Source organism: Phascolarctos cinereus, unplaced genomic scaffold, assembly GCF_003287225.1.
Source record: "Phascolarctos cinereus isolate Bilbo 61053 unplaced genomic scaffold, phaCin_HiC Scaffold_3;HRSCAF=262, whole genome shotgun sequence".
NCBI lineage: Eukaryota > Metazoa > Chordata > Mammalia > Diprotodontia > Phascolarctidae > Phascolarctos > Phascolarctos cinereus.
The window spans coordinates 256,659,595-256,671,897 of record NW_027555736.1 but is presented as its reverse complement, the minus strand read 5'-3'; the positions used below and the strand labels follow the sequence as shown (position 1 = coordinate 256,671,897).

The 12,303-nt window shown below is 46.0% G+C and overlaps 1 protein-coding gene and 1 gene segment (V, D, J or C); one reads left to right on the top strand and one right to left on the bottom strand.

The window, feature by feature from the left end:
• Window positions 1-6: 6 nt before the first annotated feature.
• Window positions 7-10,228, bottom strand: LOC144456413 (uncharacterized; the record flags this gene model as incomplete). Its single annotated transcript, XM_078151654.1, has 3 exons — window positions 7-1,722; window positions 6,679-6,784; window positions 10,023-10,228. Coding segments are annotated over 3 exons (645 nt in total), but the record flags the coding sequence as incomplete, so codon positions are not given.
• Window positions 4,501-8,049, top strand: LOC110204123 (Ig mu chain C region-like). The segment is given in 4 exon segments: window positions 4,501-4,846; window positions 5,343-5,672; window positions 6,584-6,901; window positions 7,462-8,049. Coding segments are annotated over 4 exon segments (1,307 nt in total).
• Window positions 10,229-12,303: the final 2,075 nt, after the last annotated feature.

Below are 12,303 nucleotides of genomic sequence, written 5' to 3'. Positions count from 1 at the left end.
CAGAGATGAGGTGCAGATAAGCTGAGCTGGAATTCAGGATGAACTAGAGAGTGGAGTGAACTAGGGATACAGTTGTGGCTGGAGCTAAGCTAGAGCCAGGGTTGAAATAGAAGTACAGCAAGGGCTGAGCCTGGGGGTAAGGCTGAGCTGGAACTGGGGCTGAATTGAAGCTGAGGTTGAACTAGGGGTACAGAGAGAGCTGAGGCTGGCACTGGGGCTAGAGCTGAGGCTGCAGCCAAGACTGGGGTTGGGCTGGGGCTGAGCTAGAGCTGAGGCTGAGCTAGAACTGGGGTTGGGCAGGGGCTGAGCTAGAGCTGGGGTTGGGGCTGAGGCTGAGCTGGATCTGGGGCTGAGCTAGAGCTGGGGTTGGGCAGGGGCTGAGCTAGAGCTGGGTTTGGGGCTGGGGCTGAACTAGAGCTGGGCCTGGGACTGAGCTAGAGCTGGGATTGGGGCAGGGGCTGAGCTAGAGCTGGGTTTGGGGCTGGGGCTGAACTGGAGCTGGGCCGGGGACTGTGCTAGAGCTAGAGCTGTGACTGGGGTTGAGCTAGAGCTGGGGTTGGGGCTAAGGCTGAGCTGGGTCTGGGCTAGGGCTGAGCTGGAGCTGGAGCTGGGGCTGAGCTAGAGCTGGGGTTGGGGCTGGGGCTGAGCTAGAGATGGAGTTGGGGCTGGGACTGAGCTGGAGCTGGGCTGGGGCTAAGCTAGAGCTGGGGTTGGGGCTGAGCTAGAGCTGGGGTTGGGGCTGGGGCTGAGCTTGAACTGAGATTGGGGCTGAAGCTGAGCTAGAGCTGGGTTTGGGGCTGGGGCTGAGCTAGAGCTGGGGTTGGGGCTGGGGCTGAGCTGGATCTGGGGCTGAGCTAGTGCTGGGGTTGGGGCTGGGGCTGAGCTGGGGCTGGGCTGGGACTGAGCTAGAGCTGGGGTTGGGGCTGGGGCTGAGCTGGGGCTGGGGCTGGGACTGAGCTGGGGCTGGGGCTGGGACTGAGCTAGAGCTGGGGTTGGGGCTGGGGCTGAGCTGGGTTGGGCCTAGGGCTGAGCTTGAACTGAGGTTGGGGCTGAAGCTGAGCTAGAGCTGGGTTTGGGGCTGGGGCTGAGGCTGAGCTGGATCTGGGGCTGAGCTAGAGCTGGGGTTGGGGCTGGGGCTGAGCTTGAACTGAGATTGGGGGTGAAGCTGAGCTAGAGCTGGGTTTGGGGCTGGGGCTGAGCTAGAGCTGGGGTTGGGGCTGGGGCTGAGCTGGATCTGGGGCTGAGCTAGAGCTGGGGTTGGGGCTGGGGCTGAGCTGGGGCTGGGGCTGGGACTGAGCTAGAGCTGGGGTTGGGGCTGGGGCTGAGCTGGGGCTGGGGCTGGGACTGAGCTAGAGCTGGGGTTGGGGCTGGGGCTGAGCTGGGTTGGGCCTAGGGCTGAGCTTGAACTGAGGTTGGGGCTGAAGCTGAGCTAGAGCTGGGTTTGGGGCTGGGGCTGAGGCTGAGCTGGATCTGGGGCTGAGCTAGAGCTGGGGTTGGGGCTGAGGCTGAGCTAGAGCTGGGGTTGGGGCTGAGGCTGAGCTGGATCTGGGGCTGAGCTAGAGCTGGGGTTGGGGCTGGGCTGAGCTGGGGCTGGGCTGGGACTGAGCTAGAGCTGGGGTTGGGGCTGGGGCTGAGCTGGGGCTGGGGCTGGGACTGAGCTAGAGCTGGGTTTGGGGCTGGGGCTGAGCGAGAGCTGGAGCTGGGGCTGGGCCTGGGGCTGAGCTACAGCTGGGTTTGGGGCTGGGACTGAGCTGGGGCTGGGGCTGGGGCTGAGCTATGGCCAGGGCTGAACCTCAGCTACAGCTGGGTTTGGGGCTGGGACTGAGCTATGGCTGAGGCTGGAGCTGAGCTAGAGCTGGGGTTGGGGCTGAGGCTGAGCTACAGCTGGGGGTGGGCTAGAACTGGGTTTGGGGCTGGGGCTGAGCTAGAGCTGGGGTTGGGGCTGGGACTGAGCTATGGCCAAGGCTGGGGCTGAGCTAGAGCTGGGGTTGGGGCTGGGACTGAGCTAGAGCTGGGGTTGGGGCTGAGGCTGAGCTAGAGCTGGAGCTGGGCTAGAGCTGGGTTTGGGGCTGGGACTGAGCTAGAGCTGGAGCCAAGGCTGGGGCTGATCTAGAGCTAGAGCTGATCTAGAATTGGAACTGGGTCTGAGCCAGGGCTGGAGCTGAACCTAAGCTAGAGACATGACTGAGTGGGAGCCAGAGATCCTACTGAGGGTGTCTTAGAGCTGAAGCTGAACCAGAGCTAGAGCTGGCTAGAAATGGGGCTTGGAATGAGCTAGACCTAGAGCTGGTGGAGCTAGAGTTGAGGTTGGGGCTGAGCTAGAGCCAGAGATAGGACTGAATAAGAACCGGAGCTGGGTTACAGTTTCTACTGAGGGTCCCTGGAGCTAGGGCTAAATCAGAGCTAGAAATGTGAATGAACCAGAGCCAAAGATGGCAGCAGACAAGAGCTAAGGCTACTGGAGTTGTGGCTATACTTGAGCTAGAAATAGAGGTAGAACTGGAACTAACATGATGATGCTCTGGAGCTGAGCTGGAGCTTGGTCTGGAGCTAATTCTGAGTTGAGGACAGAGTTGAGCCTAAGCTGGAGCTAAAGGTCTTACTGAGCTTATGTTGGAGCCGGAGCTGAAGCCAGAGATTGGGCCAGGCTACAACAGGGGCTATGGAAGAGCTAGAACTGGGGAGGAAGCTTGAGTTACAGCCAGGACTTTTCAGAAGAGCTGGAGCAAGAGCTGAGGCTGTGCTGGTGCCATTTTTATTGTTCTGGTGTGTCCAACTCCTTGTAACCCCATTTGGGATTTTGTTGGCAAAGGTGCTAGAGAGGTTTGCCGTCTCCTTCTGTAGCTCATTTTACAGATGATGGAACTGAGCTCAGATAAGTTTGGCGGCGCTAGTTCAGATCCATGCAGGCCTCCTGCTAGAGCTGGATTGAGCTGGACTGGGCTAAAATTAGCCCAAAAAACTATCGCCTTACCCAGTAAGCTGAGTTGAACGGAGCTGAGGCTTTTCTCAGCTGGCCCTGTGTTGGAACTGGGCATATCTAGGCTGGCCCAAACTGACTAATGTGCTTGAAAGCTAAACAAGAAGGTACTGATCCCCTGCTGAAGTTGTGCTGGATGGTCTGAGGCCATCTTCAGTCTTTTCTAGACTGGGTTGAAATGAGCTGAGCTAGAAAGAACTGAGTTTGGGTCAGTCCATACAAAAGTCTTCAGCTCACCTGAGCCTGGGATTACTTTGTGCAGATACCCCAGTAAAAGCTGAGCTAAGCTAAGCTGAGATGAGGAGCTCCTACTGAGGCTGGTCTTATTTTTAACTGAGTCTGTCTGTGAATTCCCTCTAGGACTGAGCTATTTTGCTCCATATTCACAGAGCTTTGCTGATGAGTTGTGCATGAAACCCATGTTCTAGGCCCATTCCTATAGAGCTTTTACTCACATCACCCGCCTCCTCAGGATAATGCTAGGGTCTTGAAAAGATGAGTCACCTTTCTTTTCTCCTGGCCTAAAAAGATGTTACATTTTTGATTCTGAGGATTGGAGGAAGGCTCTAGGGAAATAAATTCCACCACCACCACCACCACCACCACTACACACACACACACACACACACACACACACACACACATTGTCTAGATTTAGCCAGGAAGGAGCTTTTCAACATAAGTAGGTGACTAGTTCTCCAGTTCTGTACAACTAGCACTTCAGACTTCATTGGATCAATGAAAAGTGAAAAGCTCCCTTTGGCATACAGAATGTGTTCCCAGCAACTGACAGATTTTAGCTAAGAGGGTTTGGCTTCTCTCTCTGTAGAGTAGTGTCTACGGATCTGGGTGATCTGAGAACAGGACCAAAGTAGTAAAAAGGATAGCCTTGGCCCAGACAGAGCTTAACTTAACTAATCATATGATCCTCCACTTTTGACACTGACCAGCACTGGCCTTTTCTTGCCACAAGATTCTAGGGGTTCTCAATGTTTTTTGAGTCATGAAATCTTTATCTGGTGACATCCATGGACTTCTTAAAGTAAAAAACATAAAATAAAATCTGTAAGATTACAAATGAAATCAATTATATTGAAATACAATGAATAATTTTTTTAATTTCATGGACCTCTGGTTAAATTTCCCTGTTTAGATGAGGGTTTTCAGGATTGGGATTTCCCTAGGGCTGATCTCTTCAGAAATATGCATCCTCGTGTGTGTTGCTTTCACTGGCAATGCTGCATCGTCTTTTGCTTGGATGCTAAGCCTTGTAGGGAGCCCAGGCTATGGTATCTAGCTCCTTTTTGGGGTGGATGAGCCAAAAATGGGGCATATGCACAGAACACCTGAAAAGGAAGGTATGATATACACTCATCTAGAGAACTTTGAATAATTAGCTCACTACTCTTAAACTGCTCCAGCTTCTCATCTATAACTTCACAGACAAGGAAATTAGATCTTTTCTCCTCTTTTGGTGTCAGCCCTCTTGAAAAGCCTTTAATTTTTAGCATCTTTCTTCTGTTTTGTCCTCCCCTATTCTCTTCTTCAGCTAAGACAGCTGCACCAAACCTCTACTTACTCTCCTCCTGTGGGAGTTCTCAAATGAAGGATGCTTCTGTGGCTGTGGGTTGTTTGGCTAAGGATTTTCTACCTGGATCCATAAACTTCTCCTGGAGCTACCAAAACCGAAGTGCTGTGAGTACCACAGATTTGAAGATCTTCCCATCCCTTATGAGTGGGGCACATACACAGCCACCTCACAGGTGATACTCCCTGCCAATGATGTCTTCCAAGGACAAGATAGCTACTTGGTATGCAAGACCCAGCATCCCAAAGGCAACAAGGAAATTGAAGTTCCACTTCCAGGTAAGATCCGAAGTACAACTCCTTCTTTATCTTTTCTCTCCTCCTTACGCTTGCTTTGGTTCCATGAAGCAGAACTAGCCTGCAGTTTTGAGGGGAACAAAACATCCCAGCAGATAGCACCAAATGTATGTCCCATACATAAGCATTTTATACACACACATACACAACAAATATATAGACACACCAAAGTGTATACACATACACCCATATACTTGCCTATGCTCCTCCCTAGCTATAATGGGCTCAAAGAAGAGGTCTGATTTAAGGGAGCTGTTGGGCTCATCTCCATTCTAGATGCTGATCCCTCTATTCCATTTCTATCCTCAGAATCATCCCTAATGAAAGTAACCAGGCACAGAAACTCAAAGGGTCAAATAAGGGGAGGACTCCTCCAGACAGGCAAAGCTAGTCAAAGCAAAAACTTTCTTTTGTTTAATTGTGCCTCATCATGACAGGCTCCTAACTCCCCCCTTTCCTGGCTTGTGTTCCTATTCAGATCCCAGCACCAGTTCCCCTAATGTGACTGTGTATATTCCACCCCGTGATGCATTCTCCAGCTCTGGCCTAAGAACATCTAAGCTCATCTGTCAAGCCACCAACTTCAGGCCAAACAAGATCAAGTTAACATGGCTTCGAGAGGGCAGGCCACTTCGGTCAGGTGTCTCTACAGGTCAAGTCCTGCCTGAAGGCTCTGGGACTTACTTCCTGCAGAGCAGCCTGACTGTCAGTGAAAATGACTGGCTCAGCCAAAATACATTCACCTGCCAGGTAGCACATGAAAGGGCCCAATTCCAGAAGAATGTTTCCTCAACCTGTTTCACTGGGGGTAAGTGATGTTCAGGATGGAATTCCTTGGAAGTGAGTTGGAATTCCCAGCCTTCTCACTCCTGAGATTATACCTAATAATCCTATTTATAGGACAGCCCCAGAGAAGTATTCTTCCCCAGGAAATCCTCCCTAGCTTAGGACTTCGACCTAGAGGAAAGATGGGCTAACATGCCCAGAAAGACCCTAGCATGCTGATAATATAGATTCCAAATCCCAAAGTTTTAGTCCTGGTGATCTGGAACTGAGATCAGCTCTGCTAAACATGAATCTAGTTGCTCCAAGAGCCTCAAACACTGATGATGGCTGTTTAACCACTTCTCATCCTACTTCATAAGTGGCTGAGATCAATGACGCTTAATAGGATCTCTTTCTCTTTATTTACTTGTGTGGAGGCATGTGGGGGAAGACTGCACAAAAATAATTCTAGATCTCTTCAGCTGGAGAATGTTCACATTCTCCTTCTCTTATGAAGAATGAATGAAAAGAAATAGAAGCATTCTGCAGCATGAGCAGTTAGATTAGAAATAAGAAAGAGAGTCCTAGGGCATTGCTCAGCAATCTTTGGAGTTGGTCACTGAGTAAAGGTAGGAATGGTCTTCCCTGGAGACCAGGAGAAACATGGGAAATTCCCTTAGAGATGACTTCCTGCCTGGAAGAATAGTTCCAAAGAACTCTACAGAATTTATCAGACCCATAAGCTCAGATTGCTGGCCACTTTATCAAAAAAGAAGAAAGCACTTAAACCCATAGTGAGTATGCAAGAAGGAGGAGGTGTTAAAGGGGAAGAGAAGATTAAGGGAGAAGAAGAATAGAGCCATAGTAAACATTACTGGTATTTGGAGGGCCTGTACAATTTTGTCTCAATTTGCCTCCTTTCGGAAATTCAATGTAACTTTTCCTTTGACATAGAACCAGAATCACCCATTGAAGTCTTTGTCATCCCCCCCTCCTTCGCAAGCATCTTTCGTACCAAATCAGCCACATTAACCTGTATGGTCACAAACCTTCCCACTCCTCAAAATCCAAATATTTCCTGGACCCGGGAGAATGGACAGCCTCTGGACACCACCATTAAGATGTCCCTCAGCCACCTCAATGGCACTTTTAGTGCTGAGGGAATAACCACAGTCTGTGCAGAAGAATGGGATTCCGGGGACATATTCAGATGCACCGTGATTCATCCTAACTATCCTGAACCCTTGAAGAAAGAAATCTCTAAGCCAAAAGGTAAGGATCCCAACTTTCTCCTCCTTCTTGGCATCTTTCCTCCCTTCACTAACTCTGCAATTGGCCCATCCAGAGTCAGATGATACTATCTTGGATGCCATGTGGGGGGGGCAGAAAGGGTGGTTTAAACTCTTGTGAAGTCTCTAGAAAAACTTTGAGTTCGTTTTCCTAAATCTAGAAAAACCAACCCAGAGTACCCCAGTCTTTTATCGCTAAAGCAGAAGCAGCAAAGTTTTTGCATGAAAGGTCCAATAGATCTTCCTCTTCCTCTTATTCCTCCTTCCCACCCTTATTCCCATCCTTCCACATGTTGCCCTTGGATTACTGGGAAATACTGAAATAATCTTTCAGTATGAATCCCATCACACATAACTCTTTATCTCTAGGATTTCAGAGGAGCCAGGAGCCTCTTTTCCAACTTTCTGCTAGTAGACCCCAGATTCACCACAAGACTCTCCTCCCTTGGCTCGTGTCACGCTTTTAAGCTGTGACTATGAGCTCTCTACTCTCAGACCTTCCATTTTTCAGCCTACCTCATCCAATAACCTCTTTGTTTACAGGTTCTACCAAGAAAGCACCAGTTGTCTATCTATTGCCTCCAACTTCTGAAGAGCTGAGCCTGAGGGAATCAGCTACCCTAACCTGCCTGGTGAAGGACTTCTATCCAGCAGATGTGTTTGTCCAGTGGCAACACAAAGGACAGCCTATACCCTCAGAGAAATATGTCACCAGCAGCCCCCAGCAGGAGCCCCAGAAAGACGGTCTCTACTTCTCCCACAGCACCCTGACAGTGCCTGAGAAACACTGGAATGCGGGGGATTCCTATACCTGTGTGGTGGTTCATGAAGCACTACCCTTTTCGGTGACTGAGAAGACCGTGGACAAGTCCACTGGTAAACCCACCTTCGTCAATGTCTCCCTTGTGCTATCTGATGCAACCAATGCCTGCTACTGAGAGGGTGTGGTCTTGGCCAATCTCTTTTTACTGTCCCTACAGGTCTTACTCTCACTATCTAGCTCATTCGTGGGGCAGATTCAGGGGGCTTCTGTGCCAACTGAATTCCCCAAAGTAGTGTGTAAGATCATGTGACTGAAATAAGATACTGCATTTTATAAAAATTAGAAATAAAAATAATCAACTTTACAAAGAGGCATTGGTTCTGGTTCTGTAGTAAACAATGGTATCTGACTGGCCCTAAGCTTCTCTTTGTGCAACATTCCTTTCCTGACCCTTTTCCCTCATATCACCTCTCAAATTATTTGCCTACACACACAAACACCACCTTAGGCCTTGCCTCCCTCACTCAACCTCATCACCTTTCCCCAACTTTACTCTTCACCTCAATCCCATGTTGCTCAGATGCTATAAATGCAGCTCATATTTCTAAGTCCTTGAAAACAAATTTTGGCAGAAAAAAAGCTCATAACATATATACTCGTATATGGATACACAGGAACATAAACGTGTACCCAGACACACACACACACACACACACACACACACACACATATGCATCATCATCATCATCATCATCATTATCACTAGACTAAGTCAGTGGAAACCTCTTCCCTGGAAGGGAAGTATGAGTATTTGTAGAATTTTGACAATCCTCCTATCATGTGGGGTCTATGCAGTTTTCAGCCAAACACATCATGTTGTCCCTTAGTAGGTGTAATGTGCATTTTTCCACTTAAAATATTCAGCCTTCTGGGAGAGAGGGGAAGGAAGCAATGCCTCTTACAATGGCCTCAGTTGTATTAACTCCACATCTTAGCCTAATTATATAGAATTCAAAACCCTCTGCCCCCCTGATCATTCATAACACTCTCTTTAATTCCCTAGTCTAAGCTTTGAGTGGAAACCTAGCTATTTCATCTCCTCATGTCCAAGGGAATGGGACACAGGGTCCCAGGGATGAGTAATCCTAGACTCAAGGAAATAAGTCAGTTCAAGATGATGCCTCCATTTCTTCTCCCAGTATACCCCATACATGATGATCCTGACCTAGACCTTTAGTGTCTCTCCCTAGGTAAGTGCATCTTATCCAAAGAGTACAAGCTGATGGAACTACAATAGGAGAAGGCTAATCTTTAAGATTGAGAATAGAGTTACTACCAAATGTGACCTTGTTCAATGACCTCCATGGAAGGAGTCGTGGGTCACCTTTTCAAAGAAATATCAAAGAGGAAAGAGAAATATCAAAGAGAAAAGAGAAACATCTAAGGGATCCCAGTTGAATAAGCCCACCTTTCTGGCTTCCTTGTTAGAAGCTACATGAGGATGGAATTTTAGGCAGCCCTAGAAAAACCAATGACTCTTTATCCAAAGAACTTATGGCTCTGTTGGAGCTTGTAGGTGACAAAGGAAGAGAAAACTTATGCGGAAATTGCCTGCTGTCCAATTCCAAATAGCTTATTGTCCAATAGAAGTCCAAACACAGTAATGTACACTTGGGAACACAATGCAATAGTTCATTAGGGCAAAATTAATATTTTCTATGAGGACTCTGCCCTGAGACACAGTCATCTTAGCAAAATGCAGGTCCAGGCAACCTAAAGGACATCTGATCCTAATGAAAATGATGTGTTGACCTACAAACAATATTTACTTTTATGTAGAAAGTCAATATTCTCTAATTTGCCTGAATAGCACATAAGCTAAAGAAACCATTTTGCTTCCCTAGCTAAACTTCTTCTCTGAAATTTCCAAATAAATCCATTCCTAAACACATCCCAGATCCGTCCTTGGGAACTCAGCAAGAAAATCTAAATTCCCAAGAGTCCAGTTGATCCTTTACCCCGAGCTCAATTCCGTTATAGCAGAAGCACCTGAACATCTTGCACAAAATTAAGTCTATAAGATGTCTTCCTTAATGTAACCCAACCTTAGTTTCTCCAACAGGTCAGGCTCTATTGCTCTCGGTAATAATCAGCAGTGATTGTTGATAAGTACTATGGTCTAAACATAGAATCGGGAGGGACTTCAAATCCTTCCTTCTGTGTAATCATGAGTTGTTAAGGAAAAACAAAGCTGCGAAATCCTCTTAGATTACATACACAAACAGTCATAGACAGAAAGCTTATTTCCTGTTGAAAAGCTGAGAGAGATAAGTTGTGCTACAGAAATGTGAGGACAGAAAAAATAGAACAGAAACTGAGAATTGGTAAACAATAGAAATGATGCCTTAAACAGTATTTAGTCTTTAGTTTGAATGTTGGGCTGTTATCTTTCTCCCTACATATCCAATTCCCAAGCAACTTTATGATCCAAGTGTTGTTTACCGGTTTAGTCTTTCTATAGAAAGCTACAAGTACTGCCTCCAACCATTACTGAAGGGGGAAGAAGGAAATAGAAGATGGTATCATCTATCATTAGTTTTTAGTTTCTTTATTTGCCCCACACTTATATGGTCATGGAAAGATATCCTCAGCCAGCACAATAGATTTCAACTACATTCTACTTCTTTTCTTTTGGATAACTGGATAGGGTAACATGGGGCCTATTATGACGAGAAAAACACTAAGATACCTCCTATATAACACCTTAACTCATTGACTCTCACAGTAGACTGAAGTGAGCTCTGTGCTCACTTTCCCCAGGGCAAGTCTTCTCTTCAACCCTTGATTCTCCAAAGAAAATATCTTTCATAATCACATTAGGAAAGGGAAGTCTTGAAATCAACCATAATTCATTAAACTCTAGGCTCATCTATTCCCAACCCCCTACCGCCAGTCCAGAGTTCATATACATTTTATTCCTCTCATCCAAAGCTTAGTCATTTAAGAAAATTTGATGACCACATCGATCCTCAAGTTTTCTCAGATCCAAATAAGAATGCAGAAGAGCCTACGTGAACCAGGAAAATCCTAAACCAAGACTTTCATTTGCAGGAACAGACACATAGATACGCACATGCACATATTCTGACACACAGATGCACTCACCTCTCACATATATGACCTGCATTAATTATCATCATCATCATCATCATCATCATCTCTCTCTCTTCGTTTCTGTTATTAATCCCACTTGTTCTCACTGCTCTGGTCATCCATAAGAGCAGCACAGAGTGAAATCACTCTCAGAACTCATTTTAAATCAGAATTCATTTTTAAATAGTGACTTTAATCTTGTTATCAGCACTCTATAGGGATCCTTGTGTGACTGCAGGGAAAGTTTCCTTTTTTAACTGCATTTTCATTCCCTTCTCTGAGTTTCATGTCACACTAAGTCACACTAAGAACATATTTTCAATTGTATTTTTCCAAGTTTCTGGCTCCTCCCATACTTATAACCTTCCTATTCCTAGATGCCTGTCTCTGTTCCTGGCACAAGGACCATAGACTTCCTCTAGAAAATGTCATCTTCATAGAAAACACATCTAAGAGATGCCAATTTAGCAGTTTATTCCTAGTTAACATCCTCTCCCAAGTAGCAAAATCTTCTGTCTAGTCCCAGCCCCATAGTGACTGAATCTAACACTGTTCTTTCTGTTCTCTATCATTAAAACCCATAAAGAAGGGGAAGTTAATGCTGAAGAAGAGGGATTTGACAACCTGTGGACAACAGCTTCTACTTTCATTGTCCTCTTCCTGCTGAGTCTCTTTTACAGTACAACAGTCACTTTGTTCAAGGTAAGAGGACATGGATGCATACATTTTGAACAAGCGTGTGCCCAAGGAAGTATGACATAGGCACTCTTTCTTTCTTTTTAGCTAAGTTATGATGTTATTAAGTTATTAGATATTTAGGTAAACCTGAAATGTAGTTATATATGTATTTAGGCAACAATACTAGAGATTTCTAATGTGAAATATGCTTTGCCTTTAATATTATTATTATTATTATTCACAATAACTTTAGACATTTACAAAGCATTTCGTATTTTTACTGCTATAAATTACTACTTGTTTGAGTATGCTTGTTTCTTATTTTGCTGTTATGTTCCCTTTGACTGTTTTGTGTTTCATGTATATTTGTTCATTGTTTTATGTAGTTATATGTGTGTGTGTGTGTGTGTGTGTATACTCCTGCTCACAATTAAGTTGCATCTTATCTATAAGGTATGTAACTTTCTAGTCTTCTTGTACCTAACACTCCTCTGCATATCCTTCCATCCGGCGACGTCAGCCTCTTTGCTTTTCCTTGAACAGGACATTGCATCTTCAGACTCTACTCGTTTTCACTGTCTTTCTCCTGTGCCTGGAATGCTCTTCCTCCTCATCTCCTTCTACTAGCTTCTCTAGCTCCCTTTAAGTCATAATTTAAATGCCGTCTTCTGATGGAAGCCTTTCCCAACCCCTCTTCAGTCTTCTCTTTGCTAATTTCTAATTTATTATATGTTTACATATATATACACACAAAATATATTATATATGTAGTTTATGCGTATTTGTTTGCT